Here is a 20,427-nt window from a genome sequence, read left to right as displayed (position 1 = left end):
GGTTTGTACACACACAGAATTTGCCTGATTATGGCAGTCTGGGCCTGGAATGATTTTAATTAATGGGAAAATGGTCCTCAATACACTGATTAGACCTCTTCAGGTACAACAAGATAAAAGCCTGGTAATTTGGATGGAGTACTCTTCTTAAACGGTTCCTCTGTGCTCGGCAGCCAATGGCAGAGCCGGGCTCTCCTCCACCTGATCCAATGAGTAATTAAGAGAGGGCTTTTTCTTCTCCCCCTCCCCTCCCTCTACTGCCCACCCGCCCCCCCAACTGAGGCTTAACAGGTTGGTGTACAATTTGGAGACTTTAAGGGGTGTCATGCTAGGAGCTTAGGCAAGAGCCAGGCATCTATCTCTCCAGCTCCCCAGGCCCTGGCCTCTCACAGCGGACTGAGAGGGGAAGGAGGTGGGAGGTGGCAGCAGGCAGGGCCCAGGGCACGCTGCTCAGCCCCGCGTTCTCTGTTCGAGAGCGGCCCGTGGCCATGAGTGAGCTGGGCGTGCAGAAGGCCGGCGATGGCCCCGTTTCCCGCCTGCTCACCGCGGTGGAGAGCGAGCTGCAGGCCGGCAGGGAGAGAGGCGACCCCACGGAGAAGCAGCTTCAGATCATCCTGGAGGATGCCCCCCTCTGGCAGAGGTTCAAGGAGGCCACTAACGAGATGATCGTGACCAAGAACGGCAGGTGACTCGGTCTGCAGCCCTGTGGAGGCTGCCTGGGCTCGGGAGGGCGGTGGGGCCGCCATGGGGTCTGGTGAAACACGCTCCCGAGAACTGTCACACGCTGCTCCTGCCAACTTAATTAATTTCCCTGAGGTCATCGGAGAAGTGGAGGGAGACGCCACCTGTCTTGCCTGCATTTACAGCAGGGAGATCTGGGAAATTGCTCTAAAGAGGGGCATGCCCCCTGGGTCGGGGAGATGCACTCACCTGTTAGAGAGCAAGGGCAGGTCTGGGCGGACGCGTGTGCTGGGCAGACAAGGTGAAAGCCAAGTTTATGTGGGAGCCGGGTGGTTTCTGCTCAAGTGTAACCAACTTGCCAGAGATTTCTGACTCATTGAAATTGGGAGCCAAAGGGCACATTTTAATCACTGCCTGTCACTACCTCTGTTTCCCGGCGCGTGTTTGTGGCTCGGGCTTGGCTGAGTGTGAGTGTGTGTGTGTGTGAGTGAGTGAGATGTGAGCCGTTGTGGTCAAAGGTAACGAAACACACGTGTGCCACCTGAGAGAGGGGAAGGTGTCTTTTTGTTCTCATTTCGACAGGTGAGGGATTAACCGAGCCTGATGTCTGTTGGCATTTCTTGGATTCTATTAAATTGCGTCTGCTGAGGGGCTGTCAAGGTAATTTTAGAAGCTTTCACTTTAGGAGAAGACACAACTGTTTTGAAAGATGATTTTGCTGCTCCCTGCCTGGCCAGACAGGCTCGCGGCATTCAGCCGCTGTCCACTCGCCTTTTGGTTCACGGAGCAGGTGAGGGCAGGCAGGGCTGTAGCGGTCACCCCGAGAGGGAAGCCCCGCTCAGAAACAGGGTGTCTGATAACAGGCGGACGTTCTGCTTATTTTCTGTACATGCGGGGTAGTAGTTACACTGATATGTAGCCCCGCAGTATCTGTTTGGCCATCTGGAAACATACAGTAAGTAGTCACCAAGTAAAAATATATTTCATCTCTTTCAATAGGGACTAAAGAAAAGTTTCTGATAGCATTATAAAATTCAATTTAAATGTTACTAATATGAGTCATATTGGCCCGCACTTTCTCTTGCCTTTTTTACCTGTACAATTTTTTCTCCGTGTTTAACATGTAGGATTCTTCCCATGGTTCAAGCCATCTGATAGGAACTGTTTCGTGTAGAAAAAAATCCAACTGCGTTTAGCTTGGTGTCCTTACTCTCTGGGAAAGTCCTACTGCTCTTTCCTCCTCCAATGAACGGAGTCTTTCCTTAGATTCTCTTAAGGCTTCTGACCCTCTTTGGGTCAAAATTTTGCCGGGAGATCTGAACACTCCTTCTTCAGATAACAACGGAAGACAAGTCTCTGCGAGATTGGTGTGAGCGATGATGAATGAGCTTCCCCTGGAAGGACGGAGTCTCTCAGTTTCACGGATCCAGACGTTGGCGACACTTTGCTGTCCCTTCTTGCTTCGCCCCCTGTCTTTCCCACCTTCTTCATCTCCGTCTGCCCCTTCTCTCCCACCGCCTGTTTCAGGGTGTCCTTTGTACCCATGTCCTCGGACTGCAGCCCCATTGCATCCCCTCCAAATGCCGCCCCCCCCCCGGCTCCCATACCAACTCTCGAGCCCGAGGCAGGTGGGTTTGTGGCCCTTCCCCGTGGGGGAGGGTGTTCCTGGCAATCAGTACCCAGCCTGGGCCTTTTATTCACATTTCGTGCGACCTCTGCCGGCAGTGGACGGTCTGACTTTTCTAAAAGCCTCCGTTGGGGTCATCAGCTTGTGGGCACTGGGGTCTCATTGGGCTGAGTAATGGCAAGTTTTGAAATAGCACAGGACAGAGTGACAAGAGAAGGAAAGTCTCATTTTCAAATGGGGAGCTGTTGATTTGCGTAATCTGGACGCTCGCATCTGACATGGTAGTAGTAATGACACAGGATTTTCCCAGAAAACACTGGATTGTCCCCTGAACCACACCTCTTGATCGGGGCCTTCGCTCCCTTCTCTGCTCCCCCATCTACAGCATCTACTGTACCTTCCCACAAACCTCCCTCCTCCCGCCTCCTTCGGCCCTGCTGCCTCCAAGGTCCCCTGTTAGGGAAATGAAATGAAAACCAGCCTCACAGCCAAGCAAGAGAGTTCACGGGCAGCCCCAGCACCCGTGGTTCCCCCAGCGAGGTGTGGGGAGCGCTTATTCACCTGCCACACTGTCTGTCTGTCTGTCTGTCTCGCTACCCACTCCAGCACCCTCTCCCCTTAGTTAGGGACTGACCTACATATTTCTCAGCTCCTTGGAGACTCATGGGCACCTCTGTGGTGAGCCGCACCATGGGAAGAAAAGGCGGAAAAATCAACCCCAGGAGAAGAAGGGAAGCTCATCCCTGGAAACAAGCGTGGCCGTGGGCACTGCCCGGAGGTGGACGTATCATGCGTCCAGGCCTCCGCGAGGTGGGAGGAGCTAACGAGACTTGTGGCAAGACGACTGACTTACATTTAATCCTCTTTGCGTAATGGAGATGAAAAGAGACACAATGTCCCCTACTTCCTTCGTGGAGTGACGAAAAATAATCAGGAAGCGATAAGCCATTGCTTTTCCACGGTGGCTCCTTCTTTACTTCCTCGTTAATAGCTTTGTCGTCTTCACACACCACGCGGTTGGTTCACCTACTCAATGTGTAAAATTCAAGGGTTTTGGGTGTGTTCACAGAAGTGTGCATACAGTCCCACAGATAATTTTGGGACATTTTCACTGGACCCTGAAGAAGCCCTGCCTCCTTAGCCATTGCACCCTGGCCCCCTGTCTCCCCCCGCCCCCCCCCTCATCTGTTTTCTCTCTCTCTGTACAGAATCGCCCGCTTTGGGCACTTCTGGCTGACGGAGTCAGACCAAACGTGGTCCTTTGGGAGTGGCTTTTTCCCCTGAGCAAAATGACTTCAAGGTTCACACATGTTGCAGCATTTTTAGTGCTAACATTCCTTTGTATGAGTAGACCCCACTTTGTTCATCCATTCATCACGCATGTTGTTTCCCCTTTGGACGGAAGCCGCTCTGAGCACGCATGTCTTTGTGTGCACGCGTGTTTTCCTTTCTCTTGCATGTGCACCCAGGAACGGAATTGCTGGGTCGTGGGGCAGTTCTGCACTCCACTGGTGGAGGAACTGCCGGACTGTGTTCCAAGGCGGTGGGAGCCTTCCCACTCCCACCGGCAGTGTGGTGTGAGGGCGCCGATTTCCCTGCATCCTCCCCACGCTTGTTACTGTCCATCCCCGTGAACGGGAAGCGGCGCCTCACTGCAGTTCCTGTTTGCATTTCCCCGATGGCCAGTGATGCCGAAACCTTCCCACGTGGTCGCAGTTTCCCTGGAATGTCAAGTGGAGCTGCTGACAGAGCGTGAGAGAAGCAGAGCCCGCATTGGGCTTCCCCTGCGTGAAAGGCCCTGCTCCACACTTCGGGGGGCCTGGCATGACGGAGCTGAGAGAGAGAGAGAGAGGGAGAGGGAGGAGGGCCTTCCAGCCTGGTGATGGCACAAGCGAGAATGGAGTGTTTTCTTCCTTCTGCCTGAGCCACTCTGGCCTTCTCCTTCCTTGACAGCCCAGGCACGCATGGACTTCAGGGTGCTGGACTCTCGGCTCCTTTGTGTGCAGATGTGTTCCTGTCACTCATTTCTGGCATCCACACCTCTCACGATGTAGGTCTCAGCTCAGAGGTCAGTGTAGAACCACTAAGGTCCAGCTGAGTAGCTCTGCGCTACTCCCCTAACCCCCACGTCTCCCTGCTGACATCACCCACTTGAATCCCTTGGTGGCAGGCAGACAATCTGCAATTATTTAGCACATTGAAAAAAAACCCTGTCTACATTTCTGTGGGCTGCTGTTTCTGCCTGCATACAGGTTTCGAGACCAAGATGGGGGCCTGCCGCTTTCTGCCACCGAGGGCCCGCCTGCAACAGCTCCTGGCATGGAGCCGGCACTTCGCACCATGTGGTCAATGAGTAAATAAGCCTCTGACAAGTGTCCAGATTTAGGAAAACATTGAGGGGCTGTCCTCTGTCCTTTGTGTCCCACCCATGTTTGCCTTCTAGAAGAATGAGAAAGGAGAGACAGGAGGGGTGTGGCGAGAGAGGGCCGCGGCCTGAGGGAAAGGGCCCAGGCTGGTGCTTCCTGAGCCTCAGTCTCCTCATCTGTAAAATGGGCGTAAGAGCGGTTACCTCCCAGGGCGAAGTAAGGCTTCAGTGAGATACAGGTGCGTGAAGGCCTAGAGACGGGAAAACGCGGTCTGGGTTAACTCTCGCCGTTCGGAAACCTGCGTTGCATTCAATTGTGTCTGGAAAACGAAGTCAGAATTGCCCGGAACTCCCTCACGTTTGCCCAAGGGAGCCCCACCCTGGCAGCCCCACGCGTGGAGAAGACACGTCAGCTTTCTTTGCTTTGCCTGCATTTACCTGCCCTGTGAGTTCGTACTGAGGGCACGTCCGCTACTTTTCAGCTGTAATGTGCGAAGTGGCAAGTCATGCGCATTCCATCCCTCTTTTTTCTTTAAAAAAAAAAAAGAAAATTGCACGTTTCAGAAAAGCCCAGGACCAGAATCAGACCTTCTCTGCAGTCCTCGGAGAGACCAGCTCAGCTGCTGGCTGGCCGGCGATGACCCTGTCTGACCCCTGGATCCCTTTCACTCCTGACCCGCGTTTGCGAGTCTTTACAAGCGGTGCTTGTGCGGTCAGGGGCTCTGGGCCCACACTTGGCCAGTGTTGCTAAAGTAAGTGAAAACATTAAAATATATCGTCAGAGGGAGCGGTGTAGTCGGACGTGAAGAGGGAAGAACAGATAAAACTCCTTCTGTGGAAGAAGGAGCAGGAGGATATGCCACTGGGTGAGCTCAGATGCCACAGGCAGCCTCCTTCTGGGGCATCATCGTTTTGGTTAGCGTGCAGGTGGAGCCCTGGCCGGCGTGCCCTGTTGGTTGGGGCGTGGTCCCAAAGATCAAAGGGTTGTAGCTTCGATTCCCCATCAGGGCACATACCCAGGCTGCAGGTTCGATCTCTGGTTGGTACCTGGACGAGAAGGCAACCGACTGATGTTTCCCTCTCTCTCTCTAAAAGCAATGAAAAAAAAATGTCCTTGGATGAGGATAAAAACAAACAAACAAAAAAGAAGGAATAAGTCGTGTCATTGAGGGACGCGATGAAGCAAGGCGACGCTCAGGCGAGCCCTGGATCGGGGTGCACCCTCTCATGCGGTGCTCTCCCTGGAAATCGCCTTACTTCCTGTACGCGTCCTAATCCCCTTACGTCACTTTTCTCCCTGTGAGCCCCCCACACAGGGGTGGGAGACCCTCCCGCAGGGAGTCGAGGGATGGAGGAAGCCGGCAGGATGGGCTGTGGCCCACAAGAGATCCCAAAGCCTGGGGTCTGTGTGCGGACGGCCGTGAGTCAGTCGGGGAATGAAAACTGAGGTGGCGTTACAGGTATTAATTTACTGTGTTCTGAGAAATATTCACATGCCGTCAGAGTCACCCTTTGTGAGTGCCCAGGTTGGTGCATTGGTCACGACGACCTAATTTCAGCACATTTCCGTCCCCGCCCCTCCCTGCCCCCCATAGAAACCCCATTAGCAGCCACTCCCCACTCCCAGCCGGACTTCTTACCTTCAGGGAGGAAAGCAGAGGGCAGGAGGGAGGCAGCACCCATGTCCTTTGGGTTTCCGGCTCCCCAAGTCGCTGTCCGGGGTAAGAATCTAGAGCGGAAGCAGAGCCACGGCTGAAGCCTCAGGCATGAGGGCAATACAACCGCCATGCCCAGAGCACTCACGAGGGGCATTAGAAGAGGCACTTTGCACGAATTAGCTCCTTGCGTTCTTTTTTTAATGAAAAAAAAAATTTTTTTTTTTTTGCAAATTTTGAGTTCTTGCAGCAGCTTTGAGGCTGGGCGAGTGTGGTAATGAAGTTTGGACAGGTCCAGAGAGGCCGCTTATGGCCATGTGTTCAGCGAGGGTGGGGGTGGGCACCAGGCAAACGGAACCAGAACCGACACTTGGACTCATTCTTCGTGTGGCCGGGTCCAGCGGCTGACTGCTGACTCAGTGCCAGGCAGAGACGTGGACCTCGGTCGGTGTGATGGTTAAAGGCCAGGCTCTTTTTGTTCTGCCGAGAGGAGCTTAGAAATGGCCCCGAGCAGGGCACCCAGAAACCAGGACCCCACAAACTGTGCACCCACAGTTGCAGGACTAGGTTGGAAGAGGGGCCAGCAAAGGAGTTGGAAAGGAAATGTCACTGAGGTGGTTGAGCCAAGGGCACCGGTCATGTCAGTGTCCAGCGAGCTCCAGGAGCCCATGTACTTGGCACACAGGAGCCCGGAGCCTGGATGGCCTGAGTCCTTCCTAGCCCCACCCTCTCACCTGTCAGTCATTTCCTTCCTTTTCCACATGTAACAATTCCCTTTCCACCTTGTGTCAAAGCTGGGCACTGCCACACAGTCGGATGTGCCCAGGGACCCTCAGACCCTTACCTGTGCCCACCCCTGCCTCCTTGGACCCCTTCTCTTAGCTGTGGGTCCACCCCTTTCCCTTTCATTCTCCTCCCAGCTCACCAGAAGTGCCAGTCCTCGGGCCACTCCCTCGCACATCTCCTCAGGGGCTGTCCTAACAGCGGAGGATGCTCTAGGCCAGCAATATGAGGGTTCCTGTTCCTTGTTCCTGGCTCACCTGGGGGTTGGGGAAAGCAGGTTCGGACTGAGTAGTGCTGAGTAAGGTCTGCAGGTCTGCGTTTCTGTAACCTTCCTCTACACTGATGCACTGGCTCCTGGACCACTTGGGCGGTAAGCCTCTGGACCCCAGAGGGTGAGCTCCTCCGTCAGGGGATGCAGATGTAAAAAGTGGCATCGACCAGTCAGACAGCACCTGGGGCGATCAGTTCCAGGGGTGGTGTGTGCCTGGACACCAGGCCTCTAGAGGACCAACTGGAGCAGCTCCGGATGTTTGGTGAAGGAAAACTGAACCAAAGGGAGTCAGAAGCCAGGTGGCGAGGGAGCTTCTGCAGAAGTTCCTGTGAGCAAACTTGTTCTGTGTTCTAGGGGGCGGAGGAAAGACCCGTGAGTCCAGACCACAGTGCATCCCTCGGACACATGAGAAGTTGTCTTTGCTGTCATTCAAGTTCAGAGTGTGCGCCCGCCCATGCCTGCCCCTCTCAGGCCTGTGGTGCTCGGCAGGGCTGTAAAGGCCCCGAGGAGTCCTGCAGGAAGGGCGCTGGCCCAGCTTTGTCTAGCCAGCAGCTGCCCTCTCCTACGTGGCCTCCAAACCCCGTTTCTGCCCTCGGGGCTCTGACCGTTGTTCAGAGCTAGTGTTCTCGTGAGTCCGGGAAGGACGGCCCTGTGGCATGAGTGTGGGAGTCCCACCCCTGATCGTACACCTTGGGCTTCAGGTTCCTCCGTCAGGTGGCTAGCTCAGTGGTTTCCAGACTTGAATATGGAGCGCAGTGGCTTGAAGGGAAACCCCAGTGTGAAACGCGTCTGTGAAGAGGAGCTCTGGTGGAATTGGGGCTGCCGACTTGGCCCCTCTTTCCTTGGCCTCCCCACAGGTGTTCTGCACACCCCGAGGCCCTCCACGGAAGAGCTCAGAGTGGACAGACGGCTAGACGAGGGGGCCGGTGTCCCTGACACACTCCAACGTCCCTCCTGTGGCTCAGTTTCCGCCTTTCCTTTCAGACGCATGTTCCCTGTTCTAAAGATCAGTGTCACGGGGTTGGACCCCAATGCCATGTACTCCCTCCTGCTGGACTTCGTCCCCACCGACAGCCACCGCTGGAAGTACGTCAATGGGGAGTGGGTGCCCGCGGGCAAGCCCGAGGCCTCCAGCCACAGCTGCGTCTACATCCACCCGGACTCGCCCAACTTCGGGGCGCACTGGATGAAGGCGCCCATCTCCTTCAGCAAAGTCAAGCTCACCAACAAGTTCAATGGAGGCGGGCAGGTACGATCTTGGCCGGCCTGGCCGCCGGCCGCCCCCCAACACCAATCAAGGAAAACAAGTGTGCATTTAGTCAATTAGAGGGGTCCTCACGGGCCTCTTCTCCCACGGGAGCCAATTATTCCCCTGAGTCCAAATGTAAACAGGAATAAACAGCTCTTAATTGGTGCTTTCAGTTTTTAATGGACTCCCTGATGTGGAGAGAGAGCTTACTTAAAATCAGGGGCCCTTTCAGAGTTCTTCCAGCCCGGGAGGGAGGGGTGGGTGGGAGGTTTTGTTATTCCCTCTCCCTCTTTTTTGGCGAGAGTGGCGTGCTGGCTGTGGACAAAGGCCTTCATCAAAAGCCGCTCCTAATGAAATAATTGCTACCTCCACTTGGGCATTAGGGTAATTATCAACAGAATATGGAATCGGCTTGGGGTTTGCAGAACACAGAGACAAACCAACCTCAAATTAGGAAGGGATTACTCAGGGTCTTCAATTAGAGTGAACAAGATTTGGGGGCTTTGTGTCTCCTTTGTTGTCTCCGGTAGGAGTACAGAGACTTGGGTACCACGTAGGGTTGTTCTTCACTGTATGATGTGTAGAATTTGGGGGGAGTAGAGGGAAAGGTCTGTGCTCCCCATGTTTCTCCTGGCCAGCCTGTTAGCCCTCAGTCTGTCTGCCCTTCCCTGGTCTGTCTCTCTCTGCTCAGCCTGGAGGGGAAGGTAATCCACCCAAGTCTTTGCCATTTTTGGAAGGTTCCAGTTCTTTATGAAAACAGGAAATTGAAAATTGTATTGCCTCCCAGATTTTACCACAGGAGACTTTCACCCGATCATCTTTCGCTGGAGGCACGGAGTGGGTTTTCTGGAGTGGGTTTTCTGTCACCAGCGGGGGGTCACCACCAGGGAGCGCTCTTCTTTGGGCGACCCCTGGTGGGAGGAGCCCTGGGCAGGGGTTAAGCTGCTGCATTCCTCCAGGGCAGTGGAGGAAACCCCTGTGTTTTAACCAGTCAAAATTGCAGGGTTCTGCTGAAAATAGGGAACAGGGAGGAGGGAAGTCCGGGTTTCGGCAGAAAACTGAATATTCTTTAGAACAACTCCCTAGCAAACCGCTCCCCCTGCCACCCCGTAAGCACCAACATTATGGTCCTGGAAGCTTCTGGGAAAATTCCCCCTTCATTTCACTGACAGGTGTGGTGCCACGTCAGGTGACTGAGGTTTCCCGGTGGGCGGCCCTGACTGGGTGGTGCGGGACTGGGGGCCAGCCACAGGGAGCTACCCATCCACCCTCCTGGAGAGCCGGGGCTTTGCCTGTCCTGTCTTCCTCCTCTTCTTGCCTCTCAACAGATAATGCTGAACTCCCTGCACAAATACGAGCCCCAGGTTCACATAGTGCGCGTGGGGGGCGCCCACCGCATGGTCACCAACTGCTCCTTCCCGGAAACCCAGTTCATAGCTGTGACGGCCTATCAGAACGAGGAGGTGAGGGTGTGTGTGTGTGTGTGTGTCTGTGTGTGTGCGTGTGTGACCTGGGAGAGCCTGGGGGGAGGAGGCGGGGTGCTTTCATTGCACCACCAACCTGGGATGCCAGGTAGGCTTTCCAGGGGTCAGATGCACTCACCTTGCTGCTCCTTCTTGCCCGTTTGCCCGAGGCCCGCCAGCACTTCCTGTCCTATGGTGCTGGGCAGGTCGAGCATGGTGAGAGACCCCGCACGAACCCAGGGGTCTGCTTCCAGGGCTGTGTGCCCTTGGCCTGCTCAGAGCTGGGGTCTGCCCTGCTCTGGCAGCTGGTCACTGAGCCAAATCTGTCCCTCCTTCGGTGGTGTCGTGCCGTCTGCCCTGCTGGCTGGCGGTCCTCCAAGAACACTTTGGTCTTTCCTGCCTGGCTTGAGCCACTCTGGCCGTGAGAGCCGGGTCACCAGACAGTGGCTGCTGAATGGGAGGGGGCAGGCGGTTAGGGTCCATCCTTGTCCTCTGGGGGTCCCAGCACCTGCAGAAGTGTGGATTCCTTCTGCTTATACTTAAAACAATTTTAAATGTAGATGTGACTATAGACTTACCTACGCACAGAATACGTATGGGGAAGACACACAGAGCTGTTACTTGTCGTGACCCTGGAGGATGGGATCATGGGCAGGAGGGAGAGGATACTTTTTTACCTTTTATCTTCCATTTCCACTGCATACTTCTGTACTGTTGTCTACAATGTGGGCATTTAGAAAGTCACCATGTATCACCTTTAATGTGAGGCCAGGAGAAAGATGGGGACATGCCCATGTGACCCAGAAGGGTCTCCTCCCTCCCGCCTGGGCTCTCCCCCACTCCAGGGCCAGAAGGAGAGTGGCATGTCTCAGGCCTTTCTTTACTGACGGAAGCATTCTTTTCACTATCTTTTCACTGTCGTTCATTCAGTAGATGTTTGTTGAGGGTGACCACCCGCTGGGCGCACCTCCAGGAATACAGGAGTGAATATAACAGGGGTGTGCTCGGTCCCCAGGCACTCAGGTCCCAGCAGGGAGAGACGAAGACCAAATATAATATGTCACGTGTATCCTATGTCTGACACATGACGTATATATGTCAGGTGGCCCTGAAGAAAATCGGAGCAGGCTAAGGCCGGGCGGACAGAGTGACGTGGGAGTGAGAGTGGGCATTCTGAGTGACCAGGGCCCCCTGCCGGCGATTATTTAAGGATGCGGGAGGTGATCAGCTAGACCACTCTCTCGGGGAGGCGGGTCTCACCACTCTGCCTTCCACTGTGTCACCGGTGACCAGAAACGCAGCTGACATGGGGTGGGCATTCCGTAATTGTCGAAAACAAGGAATGAATAGGTCAAAGGGAGGACGCTGGGTTTCGCACAGGAGGCTTTGCTCATTCTCAGGGCTTTGTCCTGCCTCTGCTCAGGCTCGCTGCAGCTGCACATTCGTCACAGGCCGCAGTAAAATGTCCTTTGCCAGAGACGGTGCCGGAGTGGCTCCGCACAGAAGTCAGCAAAGCAACGTGCAGGGCAGGGGGGAGACAAAGAGAGGGAGGGGGTTGATTCTGACTTTGCAGGAAGTCCCAGGAGAGGATACCGGGTTCTGTCTGCTCACGCGTGTTCCGCTTTCACTGACACTTCTTGTCTTTGTGAACTAAGATAACAGCTCTCAAAATCAAGTACAACCCCTTTGCCAAGGCCTTCCTGGACGCCAAGGAAAGGTGAGTCGAGACGCTGCCGTTGAATCTTACGCACCGACTTCTGCAGATGCGAGATGTGTGGTCATCCAGGAGGGGGCTAGGCTCGTAGCACTTGCTTTATTACCTTTGAGAGAAATGGGTTTTTAATATTTAATATTAAAATTTAACTATGTCACTAAGATTCAACAAACTCAGGATTATCAGTTCCTTATAAAAGAGGTCTGGGAGAAGAGTCTCTAGCTGGTGAGGTTTGGTCACTGTTTTGCTATAGATTCTTGGAAGTGGCATGACCACATTTGAAAAGAATTAAGTGTTTAGACTTTACCTAGTTCATTCTGTCACTCCCCAAAATGTCTGAGGACTGTGGTTTCAACAAGTTGGAGTTTTAGACAACTACATTTCGCTAGGAAAGGTGAGAGACTCATAAAGGTACGAGGTTCATCTCTTTCAGCTCTGAGAGAAGTTAGAGACTGCTGGGGTGTGCATGATAATTCGACCCCTTTGGGCCCGTGACTTCAATCTCTGCATCTTTCCATTCTAGGAAAAAATGAAAAAATAATGGTGCTTCTCATTGACTTCTACCAACAAGGCCTGGAGTGTAGATAGGACACCACTGACTTTAGTGCCTGAGTTCCAAGCCTTTTTTGATACCTCCTATAACTGTCTAACTTCCCCTTTTCGTCTTAAAGGCCCGAGGTTCACGGACAGCCATTTATAACGATGCCCCATGGGTCTGTCCCGGCAATGTCTGACTTAACCTTGGGGATGTGAAAAACATACTTACCGCTTTTTCAGATGAGTAAGGGCCTGAGGGAAACCTGATAGGCAAGGTGGCAGAACCCGGGGTCAAAGGGTGGTCACGTGGTGTAACCTGGAGCGTTTGGGACTTGCAGCGAGAGCGCCCGACTTGGGGTCTGCGTCTTGCCATTTCCTGGCTGTTTGATCTGTCCGATGTCAGTTTACCCCTGAGATCCACTTTTTAAATCTGCAAAATGGGGGTAGCAGCGTTCCCCTCGCAGGCTTGTTGGCGGCTCCAGCCTAGCACAGGGGTGGTTGCGCCTTGACGTTCTCTGCAAACCTCAGCTGTCGTTAGTGCCTGGATTTTATCAGGCGGGAGTGATGGCCGGATGTCAGTAAGGTCACCTAAGTAGGGGCAGCCATAAACGCGGTAACCTGGAGGACCATACCGTGGCAATTCAGAGAGCAGTTGCCCGGGTCCGTAAAGTGCCCTGCAGGAAGGAGAGCGGGGGGCTAGGTAGCTGCTTGGAGAAAAAAGGGTGTTTGGTTTTCAAGAACTGTGCTGCTCTCCAGAGAGACTTTGGGGCAGACTTGGGGCCGACTGGTGTGGTAAGCTGGACGGCGCGTTTCGCTCCTCTTTCAGGAACCACCTGAAAGATGTTCCGGAAGCTATCTCGGAGAGCCAGCACGCGGCCTGTTCCCGCTGTGAGTCGGGGGGACGTGGGGTGGGAGGCTCCGGGCCATCTCCCACCACATCCGACTCCTCACCTGTCCTCACTATACACCCCGAGTCTTCCATCCACACCCAGCGGGTTATTTCTTCTGCTCAAGACAGGTCTCTGCCCTTGCCAGAGTTCCCCAGGGGACCAGTGTTCCCAGGGGTGTCAGCAAGCCTTAGGCAGCAGACAAGAGGGGGAAGGATGAGTTTCTCGGACTGTAGCTTCTTGCCAGGGAGGCGGAGAGCCCGCGGATGTGTGCCCGGGGCCCATCTCCACCCTCACTCTCTGCACTCTGGCCTCTCTGTCCTGCATTTCCCGTTCTGCGTACTTGATTGCTTTTGTGTTGGTCACCACAGGCCAGCCCCCTGAAGCTGCAACAGTGACCCAAGGTCAGGGATGTCGGTGTGGAAAGCTAACCGTGGTGTCTGAGACACGCTCCTTAACTCAGATTGTAGTGTTTGCTAAGATGCCTTCTGCAGTTTCCTCGCTAGGGAGTCCCTCCCTGTGGAACAGAAGTGGCAAGAACAGGTCCCCTCGTCTTGTTCCTGATCTTGGAGGGAAAGCTTCCCATTTCTGACTGTTGAGTTTGCTGTTAGCTGCGGGCTTGTGGCCTCAATTGCATCGAGGCAATTTCCTCTTATTCCTAGTTTGTTGTGTGTGTGTTTTTTTAAACCATGAAAGCATGTTAAATTTTGTCAGATGCATTTTCTGCATTGATGGAGGCACCATTCACAAGCGAGTTTCTATGACACACTTTGCAGCCTTCCAAAATACCCTCCCAGATCCTTGCAGTGAAGGCACGCTAACCAGCTCCCTTTTAGCTCTGGGATCCTCTCCGTGGGGGTGATGGGAGGCCGGGAGGGTCTCCCCAGGGAGCGGAGACAGAGCTGCCTTCTCCCGCTGTGTGGCACCGCACCACACAGCGGCCACAGGTCGGTGAGTTGTGCACACCGCTAACGCCTCCTCCTCCTCGGACTGACTCTTAATTCTGCCCAGTGAAGTCAGAAGCAACTTAAGCTTTGAATTCCCATGCACTTATATACTCAAGCAGGCTTTTATGTCGCTGTGGTTCCAGTGTTGCAAACTTGGATAGGAGCTGTCAGTCATCCATCTCCAGAGAGACCAAGGGAAGGGGCGTGGCGAGGGGGTGGTATCTGTGTCCACAAGGCAGACATGCAGTGTCGGCGCAGAAACATGGCCGAACCAAGGGGCCCGGAGCCCGATTTTGGGTGTCAGGCTCTGTGTCTCCCCCTTGTCGGTTCCAGGGGGAGGCTGGATCTTCTCCAACGCAGACGGTGCATGCCCCGCGGGAAATGCCAGTTACCAGTACTCGACCCCTTTGCCTCTGTCTGCGCCCCACACCCCCCGCGGCTGCGAGCGCCACCCTGGCCTCCGTGGACACCGGCAGACGCCCTACCCTTCTACGTATGTGCACAGAAACCACGCCACCCCAGGTGTGTGGCTCTGCCCGCAGTGACACCCTTAGGGGCCGGGCTGGTGGTGGGGGTGGGGTGGGGTGGGGAGGAGAGAGATGGATAAACAGCAGGTAGAAAGAAATGCCTGGAGACGGAGCCCCTTTCACCTAACATAGGTAGGGTTCTATTGTATGTTATCAATTTAATGTTTTCTTTTATACACTGATGGTCTACTGTGCAGTTATAACATTACCGGCGTTTCTGTCACTTTTTTATAAGACACCGAGTCTCCTGGTTCTAATGGGCGTGATGGCTCAGGGGCATCCCAGGCTCCCTGAAGTCGGAGGTGGGGTCCGAGACACCAGCTCATTGCCTTCCCAGGCTCTTTTCTACAGTTATGCACGTGGCCCAATCTGGGGGAACACCAGCACCGCCCCCCGCGCCCCCCACATACACTAAAGCGCTCTCAGGAAGGTCTCTGGGGAGCTGGGTCCCAGGCTTGGGTCCGTTCCATCCAAGGCGTGAGGAGCCCGCCTTGGTCGTTTTTGCGGTCTGAGGATTGTTTACGCTGACGCCGTAGTGAGGTTTTGGCCTCCTGGACGGCTGCTTTGTCGGCCTTGGCAGTGTGTAAGCCCCTTGCCTGGTTATTTGCCAGAAGGGACGGAGCAAGGAAACCCAGGGTTGATTTCTCATTCAGTGATTCATGCAACAAATACTTATTGGGGCTGACAATGTCCCAGGTTCTGCCCACGAACAGAATAGACAAGTACCCGACCCTTGTGGGGATTCTGTCCTCAGATGGGGAGATTGATGGCAAATCCAATGAGTGCGTAAAGTGCATGGCGTACGGCCAGCACTCAGGAAGCCCAAGCTCCCCCTGGTCTGTTTCCCAGAAAGCTCCACCGCGCCCTGAATGGTGTGGCCCAGTGGGCTGGGCGTCTTCCTGCAAAGCAAAAGGTTGCCAGTTCAATTCCTGGTCAGGGCACGTGCCTGGGTTTTAGGTCCAGTCTGGACAGGGCGTGTTAGTGAGGCGATTGCTCATTGGCCCCTGTAGCGCAGCCACGGCTGTGTCTGGCCCCAGGATCATGCCCCTGGTCGCCATCTTTGTGGGGTCTGCATGCTCCGTCCACTGAACTGTTGTTCTCTCTCCAAAGTGAATTTGATAGAAAGCCCCGGCAATAATCTGCAAGTTTTCTCTGGAGCCGACAGCTGGCCTTCCATATCCCCCACACCGCACGCCAGCATCCTGTCTGTGCCCCACACCAGTGGCCCCATGAACCCAGGGCCCAGGTAAGACCAACACCTGCAGCCTGCTCATCGGTCCCAGGGGGGCGGCGGATGTCAGCACTGGGGATGCAGGGGCATCCTTTTCCCCAGGCCGAGGTGGGCTCGCCTCTTGTCCTCACGTCTAAGCCACCGGGCCCTGAAGGCGAACAGGATGCATTTTCACTCCTGCTGGAAGGGAGGCAGGGAAGCAGCTGCTGGGCTGCATGTCTGTTTGGGGGGACCTTTAGTATGTTACTTTGAAATGGCCGGGGACCGCTCGTCTGAGACCAGCGGGAAGCACTGTAAGTGGCGATGGTAGCGGGTAGGTGACGGGTACAGGGGACTTGAAGGGGAAGGTGCAAATTCACACGGAGAATCCAAGACCTTTCGTTGTCTAGATTCTTCTACGCTGCCCGCCCTGATGGGGGGTGTCTGGCTCCTCACGATGCAGGTATTAGGGTGCAGTGTAGCATGTGGGGCGTGTCACATAACTCTCACACCAAGACCTGCATCGGTTCTGACTTCTGGAGCCCGGTGTGGGGAGCACACGAAGGGGGCCTGGGGTTGGACGGAGGTGGGCGTGAGTCCCAGTTCTCCCTGCATTGACTTGGTGACCGTGGGCAACTTTCTGAGCCTTCCGGAGCTTCGGCCGTCCTGTCTGTGGTGAGATGAGCTCCTCTGCGGAGCTGCAGCGAGCCCGAGAGAAGATGCATCAAAATGCTGTGTGAGCAGTAAGTTCTACATCCGTGTCAGCTGTTGCGCTCCATGGGAGGATGCGGAATTCTGAGGAGGCCCAAAAAGGGGACTCAGAACTCAAAGACAGGATTGGGGGGTGTTGGAGGATGCGTGAGTTCATGGGCCCAGAGAAAGTCAGGAGGATGGATGCAGGGCCCTGGACCGCAGCCATGCTTCCGCCACTCTCCCGTGCGTGAGAATCGCCTGGGCTGTCGATCAAGTGCACAGTTGGGGCCCGAGAGCCTGTGTTTGCCACAGGCTTCTGGGTGGTGCTGATGTGGCTGTAAATGTGACCTTGGCATTGCTGTGGCCACAAGGGTCCACTGCCAGGCTGCCCAATGCAGCCGCCACCGGCCGCCTGGGGCCACCAAACCTTTGAAACACAGCTTGTCCAAATTGGGAAGACTTAGTACGAAGCAAAGAATAAAAAAAAAAAAAAAATCAGTGATTTTTTTTTACATCAAAGGAAATATGAAATAATATTTTAAATATTTTCAGTTACCTAAAATAGTGTTAACAATCAGAGGTCTTTGAAAATGTGGCCCCTAGGAAATTTGGCCCGGCATTTGGGGTTCACCTTCTATTTCAATGAACACTTGCCTTTGGGGGGGTTCTCAGGGATGCACATTGATTTGGGCTGTGCCAGGAAGTGGGAAGGAATGTCCTTAAGGATATTAAGTAATCAAATGCCAAGCCCTGAACTGGATACTTTATGGGAGTCACTTAGAGTGTTCAAAGGTACCCACAAGGCTGGTATTAAAATGCCTGTTTTACTGAGGGAGGAACTGAAGCTGAGCAGCGTCAGAAACTTCCTGAAGGTCCCCCAGTGAGTTATGTGACTCAGCGCCTGTGGAATACCACAGTCACCAGAAAGGGGGCCCCGAGCAACGTCGCAGAGAAAATTGGGGCCAGGGTCCCTGCAAGCTGAGCTGGCAGGAACAAAAGAGTCCAGGGCGGGCTTCTGCAGGTTTTATGGGGGCCAGCGACACCCCAAATATGGCAGGGTGCGAGGTGGCATTGCCCCCTCTGCTTTCCTCCGGGCTGTGTTCTACCCATTCCCACCCCGCAAAGGTTTTGCCCGAGGAAAAGTCACGTGTCAGAGCCGTCAGTGGGTAATGAGTCTGCTCTCAAGTCAGAACGCACTGCTGACGAGAGGCTTGGGGCACTGGAGGCCACTCTGTCGGTCCCAGCTGCTGTCCTTTCCACCTGGGTTCTATGTCAGGGTGCACAATTGCCGCCACCCCAACAGTCGGCTGGATCGCTTTGAAAAATCCTGATACCTAGCCTGCCCACCCAACCGGGCAAATCAGAGTGCAGGGGTGGGACCCCGGCAGCTGTCTCTGAAACACTCGCCGGGGGACTCGGTGCAGCCAAGCCTGTGAGTGAGAGAAGTGGAGAAAGTGGTCCAGCTGTCGGCCTTTCTGCCAGTGGCCAGAGCCGGCCTGGGGGCCGGCAACAGGAGAATTCGCTGTAACAGCTGCCCTTCACTGAGCACTGTGCACCAGGCACCACCTTCTTATCTCGCCGAGCATATCTTACAACTATATCTGGACACACGCACAGTTGTCACTCCCAGTCTGGAACACGGGGAAACAGGCCCAGAGATGCTGAGTACTTAGACAGAGGTCACAGAGCTATTAGCGGGCAAGGGGGGATTCTGTCCCAGGCTTTCTGGCCCCAGTGTGTCCCGGTGATGATGCTACATGGCCTCTCCCAGCCAGTGAGGGGCCAGTGAGGCATCTTGCTCACAGGTCAGTCTGTCCAAATCCCCCCTTTCGCGCCACCTGCCCTCTGCACAGCCTTCGAGGGAGGGAGGCGCAGAGACGTAACAATGCCCTGGTCATGAGCGAGCAGCTTGCTAGCGGCAGGCCAGCCTCAAAACTCAGGTCTCGGGACGCTGATCTTAGGCTCATCCTGCTAAATCTAGCTGCTTCCCTTGGCTTCTTTGCAGAAACAGGCCCTGTCAGTGTCAGAGCTGGAAATCAGGTCATGGCCAGGAGACCCCTCCTAGGCCCACAGCCCTCTCAACGCCGTGTGCTCATCGGGCGCGATCTGTCCTGGGAATGCCACCCACGACCCCCCTCTCTCTTTCTCTGTCTCTGCAGCCCCTACCCGTGCCTGTGGACCATCAGCAACAGTAGCAGGGGCCCTGCCGGATCAGGCCCAGAGGTGCATGCCGGGTCCCAGGGAGCATTTCTCCTGGGCAACCCTGCGGTGACTGCACCCCTCTCCACCCAGGCACCGGCTGTGGAGGTTCTGGGGGAGCCCTCACTGACCAGCATCGCCGTGTCCACCTGGACAGCAGTGGCCTCGCACCCATTCTCAGGCTGGGGTGGCGCGGGTGGGGGTGGGCGCCATTCTCCCTCCTCACTGGACAGCTAGGCAGGACCTGAGGGCGGGTGTCTGCAGAGGACCTTCTAGTGTCCAGCACTTAGAAACCCCGCCTCCCGATTCCAGTGCGTGAGGCCGCAGGCCCTCCCCCCTCCCCAGCGAGCTGCAGGATGGGGTGGGATCTCCTGTCAGCCGACCGGCAGGTTGTTCCGTGTGGATGATGCCGATTACGTACTTGCATCTTTCTACCCAGTTTCCCTGCGCTCTCATTCTCTCTGCAGCGTGTCCACGCTGTGCTTAGGCAACGGCAGGTCCCTGAGTACCTTCCTCGTGCCTCGCCCTTCCTCCCCAGTGATTCTAGGAGGCTGTATTCCTCTTCGTGATGGGGTGCAAAGCTGTTAAGGAAGCTCCACTTGGTGGCTTTGTGCAGCCCTGGAAGGGGTGTGTGGCTGCAAGGCTTCTACCCTGAGTGTGAGAGAGGCCGCAACTCGGAGTGAAGTTCACAGAGACAGAGCTAACCATGGCGTCCAGCAGGGAGCCTGGGACTGAGGGCGTGAGACCCTGTGGCCCCCTTGCTCTGAAACTTCCGGTGGCTCACCTGTGCCTGCTGACTGGAGTCACACCCCTTCACCACCAGGAGGTCCTCTACCATCCCACCTTGCAGCTTCTCCAGCCCAGGCTCCCTGTGACCCAGGAGCACCCTGTATTTTAGTCGAGGGAGACGGTCTGCCTTGGTTGTCCGTGTGTTCAGTGGGCTTTCACGCCACTGTATCTTCTCCGGTGCCTGAGCTGTCCTCTGTCCGGCCCCACTGTGGGGATGCCACCCCTCTCCCGGGTCAGTGCTGCTGCGGATGGCCCGCCCAGGTGCACTCGGGCTCGCCCTGCACCCCTGCTGCCTTGCCTCCGTCAGGGAGCACACCCCATTCTGCCTGTGCTCGTCTTGCCTGCGGGTGTGCCCCTCCCCCACAGACTGCAAGCCTCTTGGGGTGAGGCCTCACCCTGCCTTTGTACCCATGCCCCTGGTTTGTGCCTTGCCTGTTGTAGGTGCCCAATAAACACTGGCTGAGCTGAACTGGTGTGAAGCGTGATTGCTGAGGGGGAGCGGTGCAGGGGTCAGGGTGGCTTGTTGGTGTGGGGGCCCAGGAACATGCTGGGACAGCCAGCTCTCAGGATTGTTGACACATGGAGAAGGTGCTGGCCAGAACAGCAACTCCCAGGCACTGGTCCTTGGCTCCCCTGCGCCGGGAGCACTTGGGCACCTGCTAGAAATACAGATCCCTGGGTGCACGCCACGCCTATGGGACCCAAATCACAGGGGCCAGGATCCAGGAATTTGCATGTCAGACAAGGGCTCCAGGTAATGGCCACAGAGTCAAGTTTGGAGAACACTTGTTTAGAATAGAGAAATAGAATGATAAGTAGTCTAGGAACCC

General features: G+C 55.3%; 1 protein-coding gene across 2 annotated transcripts; it reads left to right on the top strand.

Annotated features, from left to right (window-relative positions):
• Nucleotides 1-370: 370 nt before the first annotated feature.
• TBX19 (T-box transcription factor 19) lies at nt 371-20,055 on the top strand. 2 transcript variants are annotated; one of them, XM_024553716.4, is made up of 8 exons: nt 371-685; nt 8,367-8,631; nt 9,960-10,094; nt 11,750-11,811; nt 13,172-13,233; nt 14,513-14,701; nt 15,817-15,952; nt 18,769-20,055. In XM_024553716.4, exons 1-8 carry the CDS (start codon nt 489-491, stop codon nt 19,043-19,045), a joined length of 1,323 nt encoding a protein of 440 aa, XP_024409484.2. In that variant the 5' UTR covers nt 371-488; the 3' UTR covers nt 19,046-20,055. The 2 variants fall into 2 exon arrangements, with proteins under 2 accessions (XP_024409484.2, XP_053770768.1); XM_053914793.1 differs by lacking the exon at nt 371-685 and having other exon boundaries at nt 8,051-8,631.
• The last annotated feature ends 372 nt before the right edge of the window (nt 20,056-20,427 follow it).

Source organism: Desmodus rotundus, chromosome 12 (genome assembly GCF_022682495.2).
Source record: "Desmodus rotundus isolate HL8 chromosome 12, HLdesRot8A.1, whole genome shotgun sequence".
In the NCBI taxonomy this organism is placed as follows: domain Eukaryota; kingdom Metazoa; phylum Chordata; class Mammalia; order Chiroptera; family Phyllostomidae; genus Desmodus; species Desmodus rotundus.
This window is presented reverse-complemented; position numbering and strand designations above follow the sequence as displayed.

What these genes read in the sequence shown, in the direction of transcription:
- TBX19 (XM_053914793.1), top strand. Translation starts at nt 8,128, where the DNA reads ATGGAGCGCAGTGGCTTGAAGGGAAACCCCAGTGTGAAACGCGTCTGT. An exon ending in AGTTCAATGGAGGCGGGCAG is followed by an intron (nt 8,632 to 9,959) that starts GTACGATCTTGG and finishes GCCTCTCAACAG; the next exon opens with ATAATGCTGAACTCCCTGCA. An exon ending in TTCCTGGACGCCAAGGAAAG is followed by an intron (nt 11,812 to 13,171) that starts GTGAGTCGAGAC and finishes CTCCTCTTTCAG; the next exon opens with GAACCACCTGAAAGATGTTC.